This window comes from Simochromis diagramma, unplaced genomic scaffold, assembly GCF_900408965.1.
Source record: "Simochromis diagramma unplaced genomic scaffold, fSimDia1.1 OVJJ01000596.1, whole genome shotgun sequence".
In the NCBI taxonomy this organism is placed as follows: Eukaryota; Metazoa; Chordata; class Actinopteri; order Cichliformes; family Cichlidae; genus Simochromis; species Simochromis diagramma.
In genome coordinates, this window is record NW_024387245.1 from 1376366 (window position 1) to 1403761 (window position 27396).

At 40.2% G+C, this 27396-nt stretch overlaps 1 protein-coding gene across 1 annotated transcript in view; it reads left to right on the plus strand.

The window, feature by feature from the left end:
• The window catches only part of LOC120714413 (contactin-associated protein-like 4), a 78449-nt gene that overhangs the window by 32145 nt on the left and 18908 nt on the right, over positions 1–27396 (plus strand). The window contains exons 4-16 of the mRNA XM_040000611.1: positions 963–1110; positions 2643–2846; positions 11890–12065; positions 12185–12310; positions 14013–14277; positions 14955–15104; positions 15311–15482; positions 19698–19804; positions 22038–22157; positions 22324–22524; positions 23155–23317; positions 23587–23714; positions 23853–24023. Coding sequence (XP_039856545.1) covers positions 963–1110; positions 2643–2846; positions 11890–12065; positions 12185–12310; positions 14013–14277; positions 14955–15104; positions 15311–15482; positions 19698–19804; positions 22038–22157; positions 22324–22524; positions 23155–23317; positions 23587–23714; positions 23853–24023 — 2131 coding nt within the window. The remainder of the gene's footprint in view (positions 1–962; positions 1111–2642; positions 2847–11889; positions 12066–12184; positions 12311–14012; positions 14278–14954; positions 15105–15310; positions 15483–19697; positions 19805–22037; positions 22158–22323; positions 22525–23154; positions 23318–23586; positions 23715–23852; positions 24024–27396) is intronic.

Here is a 27396-nt window from a genome sequence, read left to right on the forward strand (position 1 = left end):
AAACCTACCTGGCACTTCAAACAAGGTCAAGAAGTCCAATGCAGTGATTTGAATTAGCGGCTAACCTCATGCTCCACACCCTCCTGTCAGAGCCTCGAGCTAGTGGGGACTGAATGGTTTGTTTAAGGGCTTTCCAGCTGGGCAGATGTCCTCCATGTGAAGGACGTTGCTCACTGAGCCATCCTTTATTTCCTCGCAGAGCTACAATTCTGCTGTTTAGGTTGAGTTTACAGTATTTGCATATTAATTAAAAATAATGATCAGAATAGGTACACAAAGTAACCTTTCAAGTGAAACATTTTAATTGAAAAGCACCAAGAGAGGGAATATTAAGAAAAAGCATAAGCACTTGTATTTTAGGAAAAACAGACTAGGTTCTGCAATTTATAATGGAAGTCATTTACTTATTAAAAGTCTTTTACTTATGTTGGGTTCTGGGAGGGAGAAGAAAAGAAAAACAGTCAGCTAAAGGTTTAAAACGTACATAGAGGAATTTTAATGCATCACGTTAAGTCCAAGTTGAAGCTGAAACGCTAAAACAAAATGCAGACAGGCTGTTTTAGGATTGCAGAAGTTAATAAATGTTATTCTCCACGGACCACATGTTTACCAAAGCATTTAACGCACATAAAACTACAACTACTGCTTCATAAATCTAATTTTCTACCTGATTGAGAAACCATTCACCAGAAACCTGGCCCTATCTCAACAATATTCCCTCCATTAGGAGAAAAATCAAACACATCACTTCTCACAGATACCTTGGGGATAGTAGTTCAGCTTCAATGAAGAGATGAAATGTTCATTTTCTGTAAGAATCCTACTACAATAAATGTCCACAGGAGGAAATTTTAGTTATCTTTGTAGTGTCTCACAAACAAAAGATGAGTCGACTGATGCATGAATGCAAAGCCACAAAACCAGCTAACTGTGATTTTATGTCTTTGTTTGTTTTCTTTAAGGCATTTGCAGGTAACAGTAATGCAGACAGTGTGGTTCAGCATAAGCTAGAGCACCAAGTGATCGCTCGCTACGTCCGCCTGATTCCTCTCAACTGGAATCCAAATGGTCGGATTGGACTCAGACTGGAAACCTATGGATGTCCTTACAGTCAGTTTTTGTTTTTCAGTACTTGTTTCTCTACACTTACAGACATTAACTGAAAGCATGAGCAGTAGATTAGACACTTAATTTTTTTTTTGCATCTTGAAAAAATTATATAACACTTTGTATCTACTGTATATTCCCATTTGTGTGACTTTGAAGCATATTTTGGGGGTAAAATACCAAAATGTTTTTTTTTTTCAGTGTCTCTTTTCTTTTTTTTTTTGTTATGCTTAGCATCTAATAGGGACAGGTTTGCATCATCTAGCCTTGTGAAAGGGTTGGACATCAATGCATTTGCTAACCAATTCTTAGAATTAAACAATAAATTTCATTTCTTTTACCTTTGGAACCTTACCAAAGATTTCTTTCCTCAAAAGGCGTAAATAAAACAATGTGTACATAAAACAGGGGATGTAAATGTACCTTGGGGGTTGGTGAAGAGGTGGCAGATCAATGCTGATTACAGTAGAAATGAGCCACAGGTGAAACAGACAGTAGGAGCTCACCAAACACCTGCTGAGAGGAAGTGTGGATGGAGAGGGTTAGGGCAGAGCTATGGCCATGCTGGTTCAGCACGGTGTGAAAATATAACCTTGCAGCTTTACTGTTAATGGTGTTGATGCTAATGGGTTTAATTAGACTTTGACATGTTGCTGGCAGTGCACAAACGTTTTGTGACTTTTCCGCACTATGTACCTCACAACTCTGTAACTCTGTAACTGTATGTGATCTCCCACTTTGTAAATAAAAAAACAAAAGTCTTTCAGATCCCCAAAGATTTACCCCACATAAGGGCATCTTATATGAGTTCATTTTATTTACTTATTAAAATTATTAATATCCGTTATTAAAATCCGTTATTAAGGAATTTAAATTAATTTTTCAGTTGTTTTTTTTTTTTTACCTGCACTAACTTCAGGGTACACACTTTGGTAACAGTGGTAGAAAAGAAGATTTATGTAAAGCATATAATATACCAGCCCTGACAGACAAACTTTTGAACAATTTCAAGGCATATTTTTTTTCTGGTGCTTTCAGCCTTTCTGTCACTTTGAGAAGTTCACATGCATTGGATCCAATAACTCATGTGTCTGAGTTGGCGTTTCTAATTTGACGCTTCAATAGAGACACTGTAGGCTAGAGATTTGTGTTCTTAAGCAACACTTTCACCATTAGTGTATAATTTTCTTCAGAGTGACATGAAAGCTGCACAGTGGTCATTAATCTGCTTTCTATAGTCAGACATCATTTGAATATTAGCTTCTCTTCTTCTTTTATTGATGCTTAAATATTAATTTGCCTTTGGGAAGCGTTTACTGTAATATTTTATATGTATATGAACACTGCAGGTAGAAGATGAAGAATCCAGAATGTATGTTTTGCAACAGAAAATTGCAAAATGTGCAGCATATCAGATCGGATTTCTGGAAAGCAGGGTTGCATAATTAAATATTTAATGAGTGTAATGAATTATAACAATTACAAGCATCTGAGTCCAGGGTAATGATTTTGTGTGTGTGTGTGTCTTTTTAAAGATTCTGACGTGTTGAGTTTCAATGGCCAAAGCAGCCTCATCTACAGGTTGACTCCCAGGCCGAGGCAGATGTCCAGTGAGAGCATCAGCCTGAAGTTTAAAACCCTGAAGAACTCTGGGATACTGCTTCACGCAGAGGGACAGAACGGGCACAGCCTCACCTTGGAGTTAGAAAAAGGAAAACTTCAATTGCTCATCAGAAAAGGTACAAATTTGAGGTTTTTATTCATGCAGTGTGGAAACTGCCTGTGCTGCTGTTTTTATTGAAGAAACTAAAAGAACTAACAAACATTTTGGTGGTGAATTACTAGTAGCTATAAAATGAAAGTTGTGTTGACATTGCAGCTTTTTCTGGTGGATGTATTTCTTGAACGTTGCTTGGTCATCATTGTTATTAGACAGAGGGGTTTGTGTATATGCATAATCTTACACCTGTTAACTCTTAGATGAAAAGAGCAAAGACTTCCCAATAATAATAATAATATAAAAACATGAAAACAAATTTCACTACAAGGGAAACCTCACTTTCAAGGTCAGGGCTTATCATTCAAGGTCTAGAATTCTGGCCCACTCAACTTTACAGCACTCCTTGAAGTTTGTGGATTTTCATTTATGCATAGCTCTCTTAAGTTCTCACCACAGCATTTCAGTTGGATCGATGTCTGACTTTGACTAGACCATTGCAACACCTTGATTCATTTTCTGGGAGATCCCTTCCTTCTGCAGAAGTGAGTGGGCCTTAACGCCCACTCACTTCCTGGGCCAATTGATCTTAGTAAATCACATGATAGGGTAGTTGATAGGGTAGGCTAGCTTTCACAGTGGGTTCACCCAAAACTAGGGATGGGTATCGTTTAGGTTTTATCCGATACCGGAGCCAAACCGGTACTTTTGAAACGGTGCCTGTGCTTAAACGGTGCTCGAACCGGTGCTTATAGAATGGAGAACACAAAATTGGTCCAAAAACCTCTTATGTTCAGCTGTTTTCCACTTTTTCTTTGGTCATTTTAGCCTTTTTGGCCAGGGTGACGGGAGTATCTGCCATCAAACAAGAAGACAGCTGCATGTAACTATGACAGTGTTTGCTAGTTCACCTTACATGCATTAATTTAATAACGTGGTTAGCCTACTCAACGTAAATTACACATGAACAACATTAAGCCACTCACCCAGAGAAGAACGGCTACTGCTACCATCATCATCTGTCATCCCTGCTACACTGGCAGGGCTAGGGGCCAGGACTCTCCTCCTCTTCCTCTTCCTCCTCTTGTGTGTTTAGTTAGTTTGTTTGTTTGCTTGTTTTAATCAATTTTAAATCATGCTTTTTATTTGTTTTTGTTTCTAATGTCTCTGTAAAGCACTTTGAATCACCTTGTTGTTGAATTGTGCTATACAATTAAATTTGCCTTGCCTTGCCTTGCCTTCGGGTTCTTGGGGAATGTTGCTAACTCCGGGACTGATAACAGGCACCACACCCGCAGTAGATGTGCTGCTAAGTGTGAGGTCTCGCAGCAAGCTATCAAATACGTGCATTTCTCGGCTTTTAAAAAAACACTATGCGTTGCCGGGTGTTTCATCAGATTCGAGGTGTTACCTCCTTTGCACAGTATCAGCTTAAAGCACTTGTTGCAGGCTGCTGATTTTGTATCTTTTACTGTGAAGTACAGCCAGACTTTTGACCGCTTTGCCTTGGGCATTTTTAATCTGTAGCTCTGCTCTAAAAGAACGTACGTACCTGGGTCCGCCTACTATCCTTGGAAAGGGAAAATGATTGGCTCGAATCAAAAGTGTATGACATCTCAGGGAAAAAAAAGCACCGAAATAAAGCACTGAAATGTGCGCTGCTTTTCGGTCTGGTTACTACCATTTATGTCAGAACACCGGATACCCATCCCTACCCGAGACCTTGGCTGATTGTGACCCACACCCGTTTTCACACCTTGGCTCATGTGATTAGGTAGAGGATCAACAAGGGGTCCATGACCCATTCTGTTATAGATTTGCTAATGTGCTTGGGCTATTGTCCTGTTTCATGACCCAGTATCATTCAAGCTTTGTCTGGCAAATAAGAGATGGAATCATGTTTGAGTCTAGAGTACTTTGATACTCAGAAAAGTTCATGGTCGACTCAATGACAGAAAGAAGCCCAGTTGGTATAAGGTGCTGATATGCTGTGTTTGGTTTTCACCAAACCATACTTGTTCAGTCTTTTCTGAATGCCAAAACCTCTGCTTTTATGGAGGTGATGATGTCACATCTGATGATGATCACTTAGGTGGGCTAGATTAGTAGCACCTGGCTGCTACCTACCCTCTTGATTCCTCTGGAAGCAATATGGTTGTTTTTTCCATTATTGCACAGAGTCATGAGAAAACTTTCTTTTTCATAATATTTTATTCCATCACACTGCTATTTCAAAGAAGTTTGCTATGTTAGATAATATTAAAAGAACTGTAATATATATATATATATATATATAGTTTTTAAAGAAAAACTCAAGTAAGAAGCAGCTGCCACAAGATAACCTTTCAATGGTTTATTTTATTGGTTTTTCATTTGGTTGGCAAACTTGCCAGCTTTATTAATGTTATCCCAGAGATTTTATGGTGGAGAAGAACACATTTATCTATGGTTTATGCTTCTTCAGTTCATCACTACAGGATATGCTGAATTTACATTTACCACGTGTAGTACAGTAATATTTCATAAAAGATCTTCCTCCAAGTAATTCTCTGGTTTTAATTAAACGTCTAACCTTTATACTTCTGCTGCGTTTCGTTTAATTTATTTCACTAAACAGGATATTCATTTTGCTTTTATGTGGATAAAATCAAAATATCCTAGATCCTATCTGGGTTCAGTATGTCATCATAGGGACTTATTATTATTATTGTCATTCTCCAATCTCGGTTATGCCTCAATTAAAAACAAAAATCCACTCTGTCCATATTTGATTGGCTAGCTGACTTTTTGGGCATGTTTTCTCTCTGGTATTTTACTTTTTGTCATTCCACTCCCTATTTTATTGGCTGCTGTGGTTGGGTTTATCTCAGCCCCTCTGCCCTCTGCACTCAGTCTCTTCTTCTGCCTTAACAGTTCTGCATTAGTAATTTATCACCATCCTTTGAATATGTCATTCCAGTTCTCTGCTTGCCTTTCTTTTTATGTTTTGTTTTGAAATTGAGTCATTTACCTTCCATTAACTGTGGGACTGTGCTTATTTGTCCTATTCTCTCTCATTATTTTCCCACCTACTTGCCCCCTTCTTCCTATATATGTGCAACCTGAAAGCAATACTTTCAGGTTGCATATACAACTAACAACTTAAAAATATACATTTCTGTGAAATTCGTAGTAAAGTTCCAAAACATAGGGGGTGAGAGGCAACACATTATTCCACTTGAATTACACTGGTCTCAAAGTTATGCTGACCCATGAGACCTGACTGAAATGTCTAATTTACAACTGTAGTTCCTGATTGTACTGCAGCGAAAACAAATTCCTCAGCTTGAACATGATCAACACAGATTGCTTAAATTTGTTGAAGGTTTTTAAAGAACTGTGTGATAATAGATTTATGTTTTTTCACTTTTTGGACATGCAAGCTTGAATGAGTTCATTCAAAAACATTTTTGGCCATGACAAAAATGTCACTGTTGGAATGGCGACAGTAAGGTTAATTTTGTAACACGATCTTTTCCCTTTTTTTCCTTTTAGCTGCTACACAGATATGAGACTTTGTCGTGAGTTTCTGGTGGAAGTTGCTGTCTGAAGCAGCTCTCTGTGATTTGTGTTTGAATTTTGGCCCAAAGCAAATTTTATTGCTGAATGTGTTTTTCTTTAGAGAGCATATGAATAAACATCAGTTCATCCAGAATCCATCCTCGATCTGTGGGTTTGTTCCAAGATGCTGAAAAGAATAAATGCAAAAGGCATGCAGCCCACTGAGATAATCACTATGAAAACATTCAAAAATCAGGTTGAAGTTGACTGAGATGACAGAGCTTTTTGAACGCTGACCTCTTGACCATGACAGCATTTGAAAAGCAGTTTTTTTTTTACACCAACCAAAGATCAACCTTGGATCAAACCTTGAGTTAATGTAAAAAAACTGACAGGAGATTCTTCAAAACACTTCACAGGTAAAGAGAAGAAAGGACAGTGTAGCTTAACTTTCACACATGGCTGAAACATGCATTTTTGGATGTCCCTCTTTTTCTGCACATATTCACAGAACTGCATGGACAGAGCTGGCCGTGCTATGTCTGATCAGATTTGTTGGCCCAGTGAATCACTCTGTGATAATTCAGCCATTTGTCATTCTGTGCACTTCTTTAAAAGTTTAACTTTCCAAATTACAGCAAAGGTAATAACTGACTGATTTGCACCTGTACCAGCATTAGATTGAGAGTTTTATTTGCCCACGTTCACAATGCAGCCTTCAGCAGTATTTAACAGACGATGCTTAGCTCTCGAGCCCAGTTTGAATAAATACGCTGGCTCATTAAAATTCATGTGTTCTTTCCAGAAGCAACCCATTTCATGGTTACTATACATTCATCAAATTCTTGGATTATAGTTCTCAGGGTCATACCTATTTAAGCTTGTAATTAAGCTGAGTTCTCTTTTATTTTGTCTTTTGATTATTTAGTGAAAGCAAATCTGCCAGCAGTCATTGTTCACTGATCTTGTGCCCTCTGGTCAAGTGTTTTTGTTAGGTGAAGAATGAAGACAGTGCTGCTTAAAAAATGTAGCACTTTTCTCTTGTAAAATAAAGAAGCTGCCTACCAGGTATAAGATATAAATATATACATATATATCATGGAAATATTGGAGGTTTTCTACATGTAAAAACAATCCCTTAGGAGACAGGTATAAAATATAAATGCCTTTTTTGCAGAAATATGTAATATCAAGAAAATGACAGATGAGCAGACAACATCCCCAGAGTTTTCGCTATAGCTCCTACAAACACACTGTAGATATTTGCAGTAATAACAAGGAAAGCTGTACTTAAGGCCCTTTTTTCAGGCACCACAGGAGAGGGGGAAAAAACTCCAAAAGGGACTCCTTCAGGCTTCCCCAAAATAGTGAGGTTCCACTAAACAGAGGGGTCATGTCCCAAGGCCAGTAACTGTACACAACAGTATGCATTTAGAGTTGTTGATAAAGTGTGTCTCTTTTACTCACGCTCATTTGCACAAACAGAGTACAGTTCATTTACTGTCCATGTAGGCACACGTGACAAATCAAAATGACAAACTGAGGAGTCTTAGGCGGCACATCAGAATGCCGAACATGTCAAAAGTGACTGGTCGTATTTTACTCCCAACAGGCAGCTGGGAATCGCCTGCATTATTATGAGCACTCAGAGCTTTTTATAGCACATGATGAATTATTACAGGTGTAAAATATTTAAATATTTCCTGTCATTTAGTGGCTGTTCTTCTCGACCCTGCTGTTGGATGCAGGTGATGACTCATTCTGCCAGCTCAGCTGTCACAGTGAATGGTGGGCTGCATGTCATGTTCAATACCGTCTTACAATATTGACTTACCTTGTTATTCTGCTCTGCCTGTATTGACTGATGCAAAGGCGTTGCAGGTTTACTCAGTCTTACGGGGTTGCAAATAAGCTGCTTAGCTTTCATCCAAGAAGCAACATGCTCATGTCAGAAGGAGCCGACTGTGTTTAATTTTACAGCCCACAGCTGAATCATTTCAGTGACACAGAGGCTATGTTTGACTCACAACTGTAAACTGATTAGCTGTAAGCCCTGTGAGACTTGGATGGTCTTGAGTTTGGAGCAGGCCCAAATGTTTTTGGATTTGCTTGCTATGTTTAGAAACTACTGAATATGTTCATTGATCTTCTGGATATTCCATATTGCTTATGCTCCAAAGGAGCCAATTCTTTAACAATGTAACAACTCGGGTACATGTCCACTTGCTTTACTTTTTGATGCATCTCAGAAACAATCCAGCAGTAGAGTAGTTGTACTGTAAATTCTTCATATCGACTTGATTTGCTATGTTTCTTGCTTCCGTTTTGTTTTAAAAAAAAGTAATTCCTTCTTTTTTGCTTACTTTTTTTTGCTTGCTTGAGAAACTTTTGCTCCTGGAGCAGCAGCTTGTGTTGTGAGCACATTTCGAGGTTGTTCATTATGCTTGTGTTGACTGATTGTGCACACCGTCTCAATCATTTACTCTAAATAGAATAAAATGAAAATACTGAAACAATTATATCAGTCTGTCATCTATCAGTGCCTTCTAACAAAATTAGATTTAGAGCTGCAGCGAAGTGCTGAAATGCAGAAGTAGACAGCAGATTATGAGGCGGTATTGCCCTGGGTAGCTGTCTGAAATGATTTAAAACAGGGACCTATGTGAAAATTAAAACAGCTTTGAGGAACTTTTCACAGTAAAAAAAATCTTTTTTATTCTGAGGGCATACTCTAAATTAAGATGATGTCATACTGGGAAATTTCCAAAAGTCCATCAGATACTTACACAACAAATATTCCAGAGAAGGATTTTCTGGACAGGAAAAAGCTTTTACGGTGGGATAAAAAATTCAGGAGTTTCACATTGTTTTGCTTATCTTCGTGGCCTGTTTCGAATAATTTAAAGATGTCATGTGAACTTTTCTGGTAAATAAAAATTATGTATACATTCAACAAATGTGCTGAATGCACTTCCTTCCTCATAAAACATTTTTAAAGTTGACTTCTTGCACAATTTGAACTTGTATTGAATTGTTTACCTCCATGTTCTTTTTTTCCCTTTTTTATTAATATTTCCAGTCATCTGTTGTCAGGTTTTGGTGAGCACGCGTGGATTGTAGCCTCAGTTTTGTGTTCTAAACTGACTAGAGTGGCATCCAGTGTGGTCTTTTTCTGCTTAAGCCAATCTGCTTCAAGGATTTATGTGTTGTGTGTTCAGAGATGCTCTTCTGCATTCCCTGCTTTTAGAATAATCCTTTAATTGTCCCACAAGGGGAAATTTGGATGTAACAGCAGCAAGAAAGACACATATACAAACAAGCAGTACACAAGACACAGAACAGAAACATACACAATTTTTACATATTTACATCAAGGACAATGGTTATCAAAAACAGATTAAATACAGATAAGAGGCAAACCCTGGTTATAGTGTGAATCGGTTGATAAAATAGTGCACGTTACAGCGCTGATGTAAACATCTATGTTTTTTGGGAGCAGTTCTGATTGTACAGTCTGACAGCTGCAGGGAGGAAGGACCTGCGGAAACGCTCCTTCATGCATCGAGGATGCAGCAGTCTCTCACTGAAGGAGCTCTGCAGTTCAGCAGCATTTACATGCATGGGGTGGGAGACTCTGTCCATCAAAGATGTTATTTTGGCCAGTGGGTCCAGGGTGCATCCCAGAACAGAGCTGGCCTTCCCAATCCAACCTCTTCCTCTCAGCTGCCGATAAACTGCTGCTCCAACATACAACGCTGTAAAAAATGACAGATGCCACCACAGAGTCATAGAAGGTCTTTAAAAGTGCTCCCTGGACTCCAAATGACCTCAGCCACCTCAGCAGGTAGAGTCTGCTCTGACCCTTCCGGTAAAGAGCATCAGTGCTGTGGCTCCAGTCTAGCTTATTATTCAGCTGAACACCCAGGTACCTATACGAGTCCACTATCTCAATGTCCACTCCCTGGATGTTCACCGGTGTCAGTATGGTGGGTCTGCGTCTCCGGAAATCCACCACCAGCTCCTTGGTTTTCCCGGCATTGATCAGCAGGTGGTTCTGCTGGCACCAGTCCACAAAGTCCAGAGTCCACTGTCTGTACTCTGAGTCATCCTCACCTGTGATGAAGCCGACTATGGCAGAGTCGTCAGAGAACTTCTGTAGGTGGCAGCGTGGGGAGTTGATGGAGAAGTCTGCAGTGTAGAGGGTGAAGAGGAATGTTGTCCCTCTGATGTTGTCCTGTTTTGGTTATTTGAGCTGCCTTCCTATGAGCTCGAAGCGGTTTATCCATTCTCCCGTGACCTCTGGCATCAACAAGGCATTTGTTGTTGATTCTTTGTAAACCCTAGAGATGGTTCTGCAGACAAATCCCAGTAGATCAGCAGTTTCTGAAATACTCAAACCAGCCTGCCTGGGATAGTGTGACAATACCACATTCAAACTCACCTAAATCATCTTCTCCACTGTGATGCTCATTGTGAGCTTGACCAGGTTGTTTTAACTATGTCTACATGATTACATGCATAGAGTTACTGCCATGTGATTTGGTGTAATGAGCAGCTGAACCAGTTGTAAAGTGGCTTGTGAGTGAATATTTTACCCAAAACATAGGTCAAGTTATTAGTATAGTAAAAAAAAAAAAAAACAGTTGTCAGTAGACTACACCTTTGCTCAGTTTCCCTGTTTCTCTTCATCCTTGTGCGGTGCAGACATCGGTCTGCTGATCAGTGATGACTACTCCCATCTCTTTCTCAGGTCTCTCCCTCTTTTGTGCCAACTATCTGTTTGACAGATCAATTATGATTGATGACAGAACACAGTGAACTTGGCCCCAGTCTGTCTCCCTTTCTCATTCACTCATTCTTTCTTTCCCCACACAGACAAAGTAGTCTCCTTTCAAACAATATCTAATTCATATTTAATGACAGAGTGCATTTAGCTCCCCCATCACTCAGTGAAAGTGCTTCACTCTGCTGACACTTTGGGGAGTAGAAAGAATCAGAAGCATTTCACTGGTCATTTTTTTTATACCCATCTACCTCTCTTTCTCTTTTTCTCTACCCCATTTAGTGTTAATTACTGAATATTTCGCCATCTGCGTTTTCTGGTTCTTTCTGAAATGTAGACCTAGCCTTGGTTTTGTTTCCAAGATATAAACCCCGGCAGAAAACTGTGACACCGTGGCACCACTTCAGAGACCTAGAAAACAGCGGGGAGTTCAAGTTGATGAGAAATTTGAAACTTCATTTCCAGAGAGGAGGAGGAGGAGAAGCGATAGCTCCTGCTGTGCAGTTAGAAATAAATATGTCAGAGTCAAATTCTTTCACTGCAGAAATCATTTGGAGGAAAACAGAATTAAAATAAACAGTTTCTACATGGAAAAGGTCCTGACAGCCTGCAGAAAGAAAAGTCAGTGATGTAATACTTATCGCCATCAGTAAAGAAAAAGGTTTTAAGATTCAATTGTTCTCTCTTTTAACCACTGTTACTACATGATCGTGTCATTCTTCGTCTTCCTCCCACGCGCCAGGAAAAAGTTTGTCTCCTGACAGCCGGTATCTTGTGACTCTGGGCAGCCTGCTAGACGACCAGCACTGGCATCACGTTGCAGTGGAGCATCACAGCAATCACCTCAAGCTCACAGTGGACAAAAGCACAGAGTGGGTGCACATCTCACCAACATTTGCACATTGGGACCATGATCAGGTATGTATTTGAGGATAGGATGATAACTCATGAAAAGACAGATGGCAGAAAGACACCCACCTCGCAGCTGCAGACATTTTATTGTATCTGCTTGTTTGTGTACTCTGTCTCCTGTACAGATGATACTGGGAGCACAGCAGGGCTTCAGCTATACGTCATTCTATGGCTGTCTAGAAAACCCAGTTTACAATGGCCTGAACCTGGTAGACCTCGCTAAACAAAAAGACCAGCGGGTTACAGTGAAGGTAAACTTGCTCATAGTGTGCTGCTGAAAAAGCTATTTTGTGTATCTTTCACAATGTGTAGACAGGAGTCAAAGTAGAACTACCTAGTTATAAGTAAAAGTACTTGATTTAAACAATAAACAGATAAATAATTCTTAAAGGGGCAGATGTAAAAATAATGTCACAATATTCATGTATTTAAATGCATGTAAAAATGTGATTAGGAATTAATTTAGTTTTAAAAAGTTCAGTATAGTTCAATGTATCTCTCTGCATATTACATATTTTCTGTCAGGCCTCTATTATGATAAAAATGGCACCTCAGACCAACATCTAGTCAATCTAAACTCCAGGTAAGTTCTGTCCTCTTGATGTCTGCCTGGAGGTCTCTGTCCAGGTGTTTCTTGACTGTCCTTTCTTTCTCTTTCCTTCATTGAATGTTAGAGCTTCTCTGGTGATGCTTGGTGATGGTTTTATGATGACCTCACCTGGCCAGCTGCTTTTGAATCTTCCAGATGTTGATACACTGATAGCTTTTGAGTCTCTCTCCTTCTGTGAGGGGCGTATCATCTTCCAACTTGCCAGTCCTGTTTGGCTGGATGGCATCCACCTCCTAGACTCATTACTAGCAGAGTGATCTTACATTTATGTCTATGCTTTACACATATTGACAGCATGGACACATATTGTATCTCATTTTTCTTGTCCTGTTTTTTAGAGGAAAGTTTGACTTTCTTCTTTTTTCTCATTAATTCTGGAGGCCCTTCTGCTATCTACACAAATCTCTAACTATTCATAATGTGGAATATTTGTTTATAATGAGCATGGATGCTGAAACTGACTACAAACACACTTTGTAGAGACAATTTTAATGGATGTTGAAATGATGAAGTCGGGTAAAAAACAAATATTTTAGTAAAAACGGTGGAAAACTACAAATGCAACACATAAGAGAACATACTGGCATTTATATAGTGCCGTTCAAGTCTTTAGTGACCACTCAAAGTACTTGTGCCTGCAGGTCACAAAGTGCCTCATCACATATATTTATGCAGCACTTTACTTGTTTTATTTACCTTGCGTCCACATCTGCAGTCAATTTAAATTCACCTATTAATCTTGTTTGCTTATGTGTGTGTGTTTGTGCACATGAAAATGTATGCGTGGCTTTTAGATCTCGTCAAGATACAGCAATATGTACAAGAAAACTGACCATCTTTAGCTTTCACCTCTTCAGTCTGCATTACTCTATATTGCTTTGACTACCCCACAAAGAGCTTTTAGATTTGATCAAGTGTCAGTGTGCTCTGTGCTGAACTGAAAATAGAAACCCAGTATTCCCACTAGAGGACACGGAATGGAACGTATCACTGTTGCTGCCCCAGCGGTGGATTTACTGCAATTACCACTTCTCGAAGCCTGCTTCTCACTCTCTCGCTATCTGTTCTTGCCTCTCCAAACTTCTGCTCCTGGTGTGACCTTAGAAATCTTTTGGCTGACATTGGTCTTCACTAAGATCTGTGCTTATATTAAGCCTGACTATAATCATCATGGTAATGCTCCTATGCTTTTTAAAGGAGAATTGCTGATGACATCTTTGTTTGTTTGGGTAGCACCAGACAGCCTTGGAACTAATTTATATTCAGACATGATTATTTTCTATACTCATTTCTCTCTATTCATATATTTTCCTGTCTCCTCTTCTCTTTTCCATCTGTCTCAGGGCAATGTGACCTTTTTATGTTCTGAACCCATTTTTGTTGCCATGACGTTCACCGGCCCCCAGAGTTTCCTTCGGTTACCAAGGATAGATCAAAATTCACTGGGTATCTCAGCGGGGCTTCAGTTTCGGACATGGAACAAGGCCGGGCTGCTCCTGACCTTTGAACTCCCAAATCGAGAAGGCAGAGTCTGGCTTTACCTGAGCAAAGCCAGAGCACATTTACAGATCCACAAGTCTGGCAGGGCACCCCTGGAGCTCAACGCAGGTCAGTCTGACGACTCAAAATCATGTTAAACTCTTTCTCAGGTGCCTCCATCCTGCCTGCACTTACTAACTGGACTAATTTAAAGCCGTGATGTAAAAAAGGAGCTTAATGTTAGAAATTCAGTATCAAAAATCGTGATAAAAAATTTCTGTTTTGAGCCCAAAACACTGGAAGGCAGCAAGCTGATATCATCTAAACATCCAAATTTACTGATCAAGATACAAAATCCTGACCAGCTCCAGAAAGACATTTTTGTGGTTAAAACTGACTCCCAAACATCAGATGTCCAAAGTGAACCATAATAAGTCTGTAGTATGAAGTCTGTTTGATGGCTGAGTGTTCAAATGTGAGAATTACACAGGTATTTTTTAGGTATTCTTCTTTTTGTATGCTTGCATGATTTTTCAAAGTGTCACCATTTCCTAATAGAAACTACTTCCAGGAGTGATAATAGAACTGAATGAAACTATGTCCTGTTATAGGCTGTGTGGCATTTGAGAAAGTGCAAATTATTCGTCAAGCATTGTTGGGAGTTCTTATGTTAAAGTAGTTGTAATATCACACACTTAGAGATTCCTGAGCAAGAACCATCTTCTATTTTTTCCATTTTCAATGAATTAGAATTGAAACATGATATCAACATAAAAACACTTAGACATATATGTGTGGCTCTTCAGGTTCAGCTCTGAATGATGGTCAGTGGCACTCTGTGGACTTGATATCAGGAGGAGGACGTCTGACCATCACAGTGGATGGTGATGAAGGAGCCAGTGCTCACGCGAGCCCCTCATTTTTAATTACCACAGGAGGTCATATATTCTTTGGTGGTAAGCGAGAAACGAACGATAAAACACATGCATCATTATTCATCTTTGTCTATATAATCTAATCTTGCATCGCAGCGCATTCAGTTTAGTTTTATTTATATAGCGCCAAATCACAACAACCCTACAATAATACAGTGGTATGGTAGAATGATGGCTTGATTTCTCTTGTGTTTCATTTACTGATTGATGTTTTCTCTTCTGTCCAGGTTGTCCTGCTGAAGAAAATAGCCAGGAGTGTTTGAACCCCTTCAAAGCTTTCCAGGGCTGCATGCGTCTACTGACTGTGGACAACCGGCCAGTGGACCTGATCAAGGTGCAGCAGAGGCTGATCGGAAACTACAGTCACCTGCAAATCGATATGTGCGGCATTATTGACAGGTAAGACCTAAAGGGGCCGTTTGCGACACTGATTTATGTAAATGCCATGTATTGGGTATTGCTTATGTCTGTCTCTCCATTTGTCCAGGAAAAGAAACGCATTATTCTATGTAATGCATTTGTTGTATTAACGAGGATTGTCAGAAAAGAGGATTCACTGGCATTAAAATGTTTGATTTTGTTGTCACGCTTGCTTTGTAAACCTCCTTAATCTCCCTCTGAAGCCTTTTTGTGAAATGGGGTCGCATGTGGATTATTAGGCAACAGTGAATATGATACAAACGCAATATGGTGTCAATGTTTCCCGAAATGTGTTCTGGTTAAGAAAACGTCATAATTTTTCATGTAGCTTGTCTCTGTTTCAACTGGTATGAGGAAAATAAACCTGGAGGCGTTCACACACACACACTCCGAAGCAATTAGTGTTCAGCAGCGTGCTGATTAAACTTTTTTTCAAGTTTCCTGATTGCTGCCTCTTCATTCCTGCTCTTCCAGTGGTTATCTGTGTGGCTGTGCTCTGCATCTGGTGCTGTGCTTTGTATTGACAGTATAACATTTTATAAGGACACCAGCACCATGTATGCATACATGCTGGGGACTAAAATACTGTAGCTGAAAAATCCTTTTTTACCGTCTGACATAATCGATATTTCTGGGATTTCCATATCATAAAATAGTCAAGCAACTGCAGCCACTAACATGTCTATTTTCTCTTTCCATACTGCAGAAAATGTCAAGTTAAGCTCCTCTGTGTGAGTTTAATGTTGTGCTGTGTGTGAGCAATAACACATTGCTCTCAGAACATGACATTAGACCTTTTTCCAAATCATTAGAGCCCACTGGTGAATGGCACACATATTACCCACAGAGCAGCTTTTGTTTCAATAAAATGTCAACTTGAAAAATTGATTTACACTTCTCCAACCCCTCACCTCCAACTCACAGCACACTTTGTTGAAATAAGTGGTGCTTGATTGATCATATGTATACCAAATGTATCAGTGGACTCTCAGGCTTGATTGAAAAATGTATAAAAAAAAAGAATGATAAATGCAAATATTTAAAGTGGTGGAGGAAATACGAAGTGCTGCACCTGGCTTCATGTCAACTTACTTTAAGTAGAAAAGAAGCAAAGAAATTGGGTGTTAAAAAAAACAAACTTTACCATCTGACAGAGCTGCTGAGTAAGTCTCTTTCTAACAGCAAATTTCCCCCTGACTAAAAGATTAAAAATACATGCTGCTCTCCCTCCCCTTCTTTTTCACTCTCCGCAGTCACAATTTGCTGACCTCATTTCCCCTTCCAAATATATTTACGTACTCATTCACTGCTCTGTTCATCCAACCTTCGTTCCCTTTGTTGCTCATTCCTCTCCCTCAACACACCCCAAACTTTATTTCCGCTTTCCTTTCTCTCCATGTTTTTTTCCTCTCGCTGTTTCTGATGTTCCGCTTCTTTTCCTCCAGTCATCCGCTTTGCTGCTTTCCATGTTTTACACAGGAAGACTGAGGAGGAAAAAGTTAACAGCAGCACAGTTTTCTCAGACTTGTTCTATGGTGTGTAATTTTGACACGAATTGCTGTGAAAATTCAGGTACTTTTGTCCAGTGATGTATTATTCTCACACATACAACTGTGTACTGTAAATCTGCAAGTTTCCTTTCAATCTTATAATTCTATATTTTCCACTTAGGTCAGGCTTGACTCTCATGCTTGAAGCTGCCTATGCCTCATCCAAGTAAAATCACAATGCATTAGGTGCAATTACTTTATTTAACACACACTCACATTAAAAGGCATGAAATATTTTAGCAACTTGAGGTGGCATTTCCTCAGCACACTGATGGTTCTGTTTGCATCCATAAATAGGTTTTGTGATGGCTGTGCTGAATTTAAACATCACTTCTTGTGGATGATTAATCTGGTTTTGCAGTATTTAATATGTGAGGTCCATACAGCACAAGCAGGGCCTGTAGTGATTTATCCTGTATGAGGGTGTCTTACTCGCCCTCTGGCCTTAAGTGCCACCCTCCTGTGCAGCTGATTTTACTCAGCAATTAGGCCACAGTATTAAAGACCGGGGGGGCGCTCCAGCCCTGAGAGCCTTTGTAGCGTTTGCTTGTGAGCTGTGTTTGGCACCGCTTCATCCCACTCAGTGGAGAGTAGGGTGCTTGAGTCATTTTGTCTTATTGACTTACTGTTTTGTTTGGCAACAAACTTACAGTTTTATTGTCTTCTTGTCATGGTCCTGAGTCCGACGACTCAGCGCTCTGTGTTTCTTTATAGTATTCTGTGTTCTTGTTTATCCTGTTATGTCTTTGGGTTCGGTTTGCCATTCGTTAGGGTTTTGTTTTGTGCCTGCCTGTTCCCACTTCTCTGTGTTTCCTCTGTCTGTCTATGGTGTCACTGTGTCTGCTTGTGAGTCTGTCTGGTTCTCTGTGTCTGTTAGTTTCCTGTTTTATTCTGAATGTCCTTGTCTTATGTGAGTGTGTTCAGTTTACGTTTCCCCCTGCCTCGTCAGTTGTGATTTCACCCAGGTGTGCTTCCCTCCTGTGTGTATTTAAGCCCTGTGTGTTCTCCTGCCTGTTGCTGGTTCGTCTGTGTTATTTGGTGTTTTCTTGTCTGTGAATCTCCCTGCAAGTCGCTTTCTCTCGTGTTCAGGTTTGTTGTTTAGGTTTTAGTTTTCCCAGTGTAGTTTATGTCTAAGTTCGATTTTTCGCCACACTCTCCTTTTGTTTGTTATCACTCGGATTCTGTGTCAATAAAGCCCTCTCACTTCACTGCATAGCCGCATCTTGGGTCCTTTGTTAAATTCACACGGCTTTCCCCAGCAACCCGTGATACTTCTCTATTTTGATGGAACTTTTTTTAGTTTAAATACCCCCCTGGACTTTTTAAGGAAACATAACAGTGGTTAAGAACAAGGTTTAGCCAGCAGTGGGCTTTCATAGACTCTTAGTGAATAATGATTTGCATCCAGTGTGGTTATTTTTAAAAAGGTAATATTTATGTAAAGAAAATTGTCACAGAAGCTGAGATATTGGCATAGGCGTGTTATGTGTGTCATACACACACCTGCACATACAAATAGCAAACCCAACCTTCTAATTTAGTGGTCTATTTCTGTACAACTGGCACCATTCTGCTTTGCTGTCTAATGTTTCAACCCCTCCACCTGTCACTGGGTTTTGTAATATATTTGTTGTTTTAGATTTTTATATAAGTTGGGTTTTTTGTGTTTCTATGTGTGTGTATAGTTTTGTTTTTTTTCCCACTGCCTTTATTGACCATCTTTTTATGCGAGGAGAGGAGATCATTCCATCCCAGATGTCAAAATGAGGCGCCATCCAACCATTTATTAAAAATATCAACTTAATAGGCAAAGTGGCACACATCATGTAAATATTAATAATAAATTTGCTTTCCATTTGCATGACCTGCTGGTATGTTTTGAATTTTTAACAACAGGCTGTCAAACTCACAGCTGGTGCAGCTGCTGTAATAAAATCTGCTTCTTGTCCAGATGTTCCCCTGCATGAAGAGCGTAGAACTATATGAGCTCTCTAAATCAAGTTTATGTGCTAATTGATCAAAGTGTGTTTAAAGTTCACTATAGTTCAGTTGTCTTTACTAATGCCTTGGAAATGATGATGAATTAATTTTCACTTTGACTCAGCTGTGGTAAGTGACCCAAGTGAATTTAACTTTGGTCACAAAACTCCAAACCAAGGAGGGGTAATTGAGTTGGACTACTTTCCAGCAGAAAGCCTATATGTTATCTTTAAAGTTGGGACAGACAACCATTCGCACTCACATTCACTACCGCATTCACACCTATGGGCAATTTAGATTTTTCAATTAACCTATCCCCACAAACTGCATGTCTTTGGACTGTGGGAGGAAGCCGGAGTACCCATCTTTTGTCTTCAGTTGCCTTTATTGTCTTTGAGACTAAGCAAACAAGTTTTAATAAGACCCCAGAACTGATGCATTCTCTCCCTTTCTCCACCAAACTGGCCATCGAGAGCTACTTGCACTGTTCTCTCATGACGATGGGGTATTTTAAAGCAATTGCCTCACTGAATAACTGATGCATTAAGCTGAAGACCAATAACACAGAATGATGTGTGTCATAAAGCAGTTCATTAAGTAGTTCCCCTGCAACAATGTTACATAGATATGGAGACGTGTGCTTTCTTTCCTGTCTCTCTCTCAGATGTTCCCCCAGCCACTGTGAACATGGAGGCAGCTGCAGTCAGTCATGGAGCACCTTCCACTGTAACTGCTCTGGGACCGGGTACAGCGGAGCCACTTGTCACAGCTGTAAGGCCATGATGGTTTTTTGAGTGGTGTCGTTCAAAGGTCACAGATCTGTATTTCAACTCATGTTTGGGAGTTTCTGTTAACCAGCGGTCCCCAACCCCCGGGCCTCGGACCGGTACCGGTCCGTGAGTCGTTTGGTACCAGGCCGCGAGAGTTGAGGCTCAGGTGTGAAATGTATGGTTTTCAGGGTTTTTATCAGTTTTCAGCGTTGTCATTGTTTTTATCGTTAACTCGGTTTTCCTGGGTCTTTTCACCTGTGTTATGAATAAATCTTCTTTTTTTCGGTGCCGGTACTAGTTTTATTTTGTTGTATTTATCCACAACACCTTAAAGGCCGGTCCGTGAAAATATTGTCGGGCATAAACCGGTCCGTGGCGCAAAAAAGGTTGGGGACCGCTGAATTAGACAGCCTGCTGCTTTAACTTTCCCTTCAGACATTTTTGTGGCAGAAGGTCAAGCAGAGATCTAACTTCTTTCCAGCAGTCATGATTGTAAGCACTCATGGGATAACTCTTAGCACAAAAACAGAGTGATTTAGAGGTCACACAAGAAATAATGAAAGAAATGATACACAACTCTATTGGAAAATACATCCTTTATAAGCACTTTAGTTTAAACCATGAGGCAGTTTCGAAGACTAACATGTGCTTCTTTTTAGCAAATTAATGAATTTCCTTTGCAAAAGCGTTGCTATTTTTTTCTTCTTTTCAGGGCTTTGTAAAGTGCTCCTTTTTGACCATCTAACAAAACTGAAAATCACTGGATATTTTACAGGACAAGCATGGCTATGCAGTCTTTGTTCAGCAGTGGCAACAGCAGCCTCTGTAAACCATAAGTGGTAATTACAAGATTCTAGTGCATTAAATTAAATGGTAAATGGACTGGTGCTTGTATAGAGCTTTATGTAGCACTCTTGCAACTGGGCACTCAAATTGCTCTTTACACCCATTCACTACATTCACCCATTCACAGTGTGCTTTATTCCATGCTTTCAAGTGGTTTCAAGCAAGCACAAGAGCACAAGATATGACATCCACATCTATTCATCTGCTGCTGAATAATTTTTGTTAATCAAGGTGCACCAACCTGTGGACATAGATTTGGGTTTAGAGAATATATCTTCAGCTTTTATTGAGGTTTCCATTTTTTTTTCATTAATTTGACCAGTATAAACAGTACAATTATAATTCATATTAATATAATAATTACAATTATTAGGCAATAATTCATTTTTTGTTGCTTTGCACTAATATAAGAGTTTAAAAAAAAAGACCAGCAAAATTAAATCAGATATATTAGCATAAACTTTATTCAATAAACCTTGAAGATATATAGACAGATACACTTGCAACCATTAGGTGCACCTTTTTTGTACCTGGTTGGACTTGAAAAAATGTTCTCTAGTCTGATGATTCTCAATCTTCTATTGTCCAGTCTTGGTGAGCTGTGAATTGTAGTCTCAGTTTCCTGTTCTTCCTCAGTGGCACCCAGTGTGGTCTTCTGCTGCTGTAGCCCATCTGCGTCAAGATGTGACATGCACCTCTGAATGCCTTAGCTCTACTGGTAACTTCCTATCAGCTCAAAGCAGCCTGGCCTTTCTTCTCTGACCTCTGGAATCACCAAGTCACTTTCACCCAACTACTACTCGCTGGATATTTTCTCATTTTCAGACCATTCTCTCTAAACCCTAGAGAAGGATGTGTGGGAAAATCGTCAGTTTCTGAAATACTCAGATCAGCCCTCTATCGCCAACAATCATGTCATGTTCAAAGTCAGTCACATTTATTCTCAGTTATAATGTTTTCCATAAATTAAAAAATACTAGTGCATTAAATTAAATAGAAAGTGGGCTGGTGATCTATATAGTATATAGTTAACTTTATGAGATTGTTTTGACCATGTCTACATGCTTACGTGCATTGAGTTGGAACCATATGATGAAGTGATTTAACATATTCATTAACCAGCAGTTGCACAGGTGCACCTATTAAAGTGATGAGTGTATTAAATGGTAACAATAATATCACTAAAATGTAGCTAAACAGATAATCCAGTGGAGAAGAGTTGGTCCCTCTGCATCTACATTGTAAAAAAAATCTTAAGTTACTTGCAATATGTTGAACAAGACCAGATGCTGAAAAACGAAATGAGCAACCACCGTGCAGTTGCATAGACAGAAAAACAAACTTAAATGTCTGTAGTGATGATGACGAGGATGTCTCTCTCTCCTCAGCAATATACGAGCAGTCCTGCGAGGCTTACAAACACAAAGGCAACATTTCAGGGTATTATTACATTGATGTGGACAGCAGCGGACCCATCAAGCCACAGCTGTTATACTGCAACATGACAGGTAGCTGATACACACATCAAAACACACACGCCTGGCGCACAATCTCTTCCCCTCTCTCTTTCATCCTGCCTTATTCTTCGTCTTTCAGTCCTGCATACATACAAATACAGATACAGGTGAAAATTAAAAATACACGCTTTCCCTTATTCTTCTTTCATTGCACCAGAGGACAACACATGGATGGTGATCCACCACAACAACACAGACCTAACGAGAGTCCAGCCATCACCAGAAGTGAATACACATGTAGTGCATTTTGAATATGCATCTGATGAGGAGCAACTAGCAGCAATCATAAGCCTATCAGAGCACTGCGAACAGGAAATTGCTTATCATTGCAGGAAGTCACGCCTACTCACCTCACCAGGTAAAGACCTTGGATGATCTTTAACGCCAAATTTATGTATTGTTGTGATGCAGTTTAAACAGGCAGTTGAAGTTATTTTGGACCAAGCATGGGTACTTCAAGACAATAGTTAAGACTCTTGCATAGTGTCTATTGTGTATCACATTGCATCATAACAGGTTTCTGTTTTTAATAATAATTAATTGTTTTTTATAATGTGAGATATGATCAACAGAATGTCTGTTTTACCTTTGGCAGCCAGCAGTAATAAAAAAGTAGGACCTTTTGACTCAAGGCAGCACAGGTCACTGTGGTTAGCACTGTTGCTGCACCGCAAGAAGGTCCTGAGTTCAATTCCACCATCAGGCCAGGGTGTACCCTGCCTCTCGCCCTATGAAGCTGGAATAGGCTCCAGCGTGACCCTAAAAAAGGATAAGTGGAAGCGAATGATTGGATGGACGTTTTGATTGAATTTACTACCATATAGTTGTGGTTGTGGTATAAAATCATTCAGTATAACCATGTCTTTGTCTTTTTGTGTTTCTTTTTTTATTGATTACAATAGTCTACAAAAATGTGTCCCATTATAGAAACATAGCTACCATCTGGGGATCGGTCACTTGATATAAGTGATATGTCTGTGTGTTTCAGAGGGCTCTCCACTCAGCTGGTGGGTAGGAGGCCCAGGTGTGGGACAAATGCATACTCACTGGGGCGGAGCTCCACCAGGGAGCCAGCAATGTGCCTGCAGTCTGCAAAATAACTGTGTGGACTCCAGATATCACTGCAACTGTGATGCTGACAGCAATGAATGGTACTGTATATCATAATACTCATATCAAAACAATTATAGTGTGACGTGTTCCGCTATAAAAATAGCTCATATCCTCACTGCATTTATAAGTCACCAAATTTGCTGCCAGTGCAGCAGATTTTTGTAGGTGTGGCAGCTGCAAGAGCATAAATCAACAACATGTATTATCCTTTACAGTGAATCACATTTTATGCTAAAGATAGATATGTCTTTCCCTCCTCTAGTTTGGAGTTTGTTTTTAATAAAAAATTCTGCTCCTTATTTTTTAGGACTAATGACTCAGGCCTGTTGACTCATAAGGAGACACTCCCGGTTAGATCTCTGGTGCTGGGTGATATCCAGAGACCTGGCTCCGAAAGCACCTACAAGGTGGGACCTCTCCGTTGTCATGGAGACAGTAAGTCGAAATCAGAGTGCCAATGTCGGTTTGTCACTTTGTACATGTTTTTAAAATGATGCAGCTGTGTCATGTCAGAGTTGTAAACTCATTCCTGTACCCTGCTTCATGTTTAAAATGCTTTCATGCATTTTGCAGAAAATGTTTGGAATGCTGCATTTTTTGACAAGGAGACATCATACCTCCACTTTCCTACATTACATGGAGAGCTGAGTGCCGACATCTCCTTCCTGTTTAAAACCACTTCATCATCTGGTGTCTTCCTGGAAAACCTGGGCATCAAAGACTTCATTCGAATTGAACTCAACTGTGAGTAAAACCTCTCTGGTGAGATGTCTAATCTAGACTTCACTTAGATGTGAGTACACACTGAGCAGGAAGGAGAGTCCTCCGAGTTAAAGTTTCATGTGGTTTTAACTCAGCCGAGGTGATGGTGTCCATCAACCCTTCAAAAGAAATACTTTACAGCAGCACTGCCATTTATTTCTCCTCCTCTGGGAAATCACAGAATTGTTGTTTTTGATGTTGTTGTTGCAGCCAGCTGCAGTGCTTTTATAACCACCAGAGCGTGTAGCTCTCTATCACTCTACTTAAAACACTGAACTACCATGTAAAAGAAACATTTGACCCACCTGCAGTCATTTATATCTGCTGGTGGAAGTCCCCACACACATCCCTGCAGAGCAGACATTATGACCAGGGGTGCATATAAATGGTCTGTAGGTGTGCATGTGCTGTCAAAATAAAAAACGCGCACCACATAAGAAGTTGCAACGCACGTTTGCGTACATAAGATTTTCTGGAGGGATTTTCACGGCATATTTTGCACCACATCTCTGTTCATCATTTGTTTGAAGGCAGCTCACCTCCAGCAACCACTTTTCCGAGAATACGCGCTTCTTTCGCGGTTCGGACTCCTTCTAAAATTTCTTTGGAGGTGGAGGAACACCAAAGTAACTGCTTAAAGGAGCGTGCTTCTTCGACTTTTTTAAAATTTCTAAACAAATGTCTGTCTTTCTCCAGAAAATCTTATGTACGTAAACGGGTGTTGCAACTTCTTATCTGGTGCGCGTTTTTTATTTTGACAGTGTATGCGCACCTGCGGACCACTTATGTGTACCCCTGAATATGACAACAGACTAGTCTAGCATAGTATTAAAAAAGAGATGCTGGCATGGTCTGTGTGTCAGTTTATGTGAACTTGCACTGAGAGCATATGATGTGCCGCTGTAGATCAGGAGGCAGTGCAGCCTGTCCAGTAATCAGAAAGAGTGTGGTTTGATCATGGGTCTCAAGCTCGAAGTATCCCCAGGCAAACTACTGAACGCCCAGCATATCGATTGTGTGTGTAGTGTTATTGATAAAGTATGCAGAATAAAGTGGTGTATGCAATGTATGCTTGAATTGCCTTGTACAGCAAAAAGTGCTTTGAGTGGTGAGTAAGACTACAAAGGAGCTGTATAAATGCAAGTCTATATACTTACAAGTCTATTTACTATTGTAGTTCAGCTTGACTGAATTGCTCCAGTTCAAACACTGATGTGTGTGCTGTTGTTGCTTTCCGCTTTGTTCCTCTCTTGATGAGGTGCTTCACTTCATGTGATTGCAAAAGAAATCGAATCTACCGCTGTAGCTGGTTTTACCTTAAAAAGAAGTCCATGTAACTATATATGCTTAAGGCTAGCTATCAGATCTGACACTCGATTCAGTACTTTCACAGTATTTTGCCGTAAGGCTACAACTGTTGCACTGTAAGCAAGACAGTATCTGCAGTGTGGAGGTACTATTACTTTCTTTCCTTTTTTATATTCTCTTATATTATTTGTTTCATCTTTTTTTTCCAGACTAAGCAGCTAGCTCAACATGCAACATATTTCAGTTAGAATAATTAGAGCTTGAGTAATAAAAATGATGAAGGCAACAAAGCAATAAAGGAGAGCCGGTCCTGCTGAAGATAGAAAACAGGAAGAGGGAGAGCTAGCCTTGAACTTAGATGTGGATTGCTGCTCTCTGAACATCCAGAAAAGGGATTAGAGACTAACGGGCTAATAGCAGGTGGATGAGGAGGTTATTTGGCCAGGGGAATGATGACAGAATTAAGAACAAACTGAGTTTGGTAGCATGGGAACTCAGAAGTGAGGAAAAGAAGAGAAAAGAATAAGGATCTTTTCAAATATTCTTTTTCCTACTTTCCTACCTGCCTGACGTTCCTTAAAAGCAAACCCTGAAAAGAATTTTAAAATGGCAAACATTTACAGCATATATATTTTTGACATAATTTCTACTCCTGTGAACACCATGAATTCCTTCTACAAGACTGTCCTGAGTTCCTAAAGGCTCTGGATGTTATAGGGCTGTCTTGGTTGACGCAGCTCTTCAATGTTGCATCGAGATCAGGGGCGGTACCTCTGGTTTGGCAGACCAGGATGGTGGAGACCGAAGGGTGTGTTCCAACTATATGTGAATCACAGGTTCAACCTCCCCAGGAAAGTCTGTGCCAGGGTGCTGGAAAAGAGAGTCCATCTGTTTATCGAACATCAGATTCAGGAGTTGTCGTCCAAGGTTGCAGAACACTGGACCAGCTCTTTACCCTCTCAGGGAAATTTGAGGGTGCATGGGATGTACTTCTGGAGTATGGGGTGTCTGCCCCATTCTTTGCAAGAGCTTGGTCCACATAGCTAGCAATAAGTCAGACTCATTCTGGTGGGTGTGGACTCCACCAGGGCTGCCCTGGGTGCTGGCCTCTCCCTTAGAGATAGGGTGAGGAGTTCAGTCATCCTGGAGGGGCTCAGAGTAGCCGCTCCACATTGAAAGGAGCCAGTTGAGGTGGTTCGGGCATCTGACAAGGATGCCTCCTGGGCGCCTCCCGGGTGAGGCATTTCCCACCTGGAGGAGGCCCCGAGGCAGACCCAGGACACGCTGGAGAGATTATACCTTGGCTGGCCTGGAAACACCTTGGTGTTTCCCCAGACAAGCTGGAGGAGGTGGTCAGGGAGAGTGAGGTCTGGGCTTCTCCGTTTAGGCTGCTGGCCTTGTGAAGCAGAAGAAGATGGATGGACATTGACTCTACATCAATAACTTTAGCTTGTTTCTGTGAAAACAAACTAGTGCTTTATCTTTGTAGCTGGTTGTCACAACTACAGTACTTCATTTTTATCTTCCAAAGTTGTCAGCAGTTTTATGTGACATGCTTACGAGCTGCTTGGTGTCAGGTTGTGTTTGCATCACTTAGGTGATACATTACTTCAGCCTGAAAGTGTTTTTTCTCATCAGAGTTCCAGTGGTGCTCGTGTGTCAGCTGCCTCTGTTCCTTATCTTTCTTCCACAGATGATGTACTGTAGTTCTTACAGAGAATGAGGACTTCAGAGTCAGCATGCTGACAAGTAAAAGGGGAAAGCAAGAAAGAGTTTAGCAAGATAAAAGATCCTTTGTGGTTCCACTATAAAACAACACAAAGTTTCTGGTGTTCAAAACAAAGGAACATGCTCTACTGGTAATAATTCCTGGCATGCAAACAACTTGATGTGATCAGATTTGGCTATGAAAATGTTGCTCTGTGTCCTTTCTTTCTATTTTCTGGGGGAAAATAAATAAATATGACAGACAGATGACAAATTAAAGGACATTGCAGTGAGTGGATGCAGTGGCTCTGTTTAGCTGTGGATAGTGTTTTACTTGCAT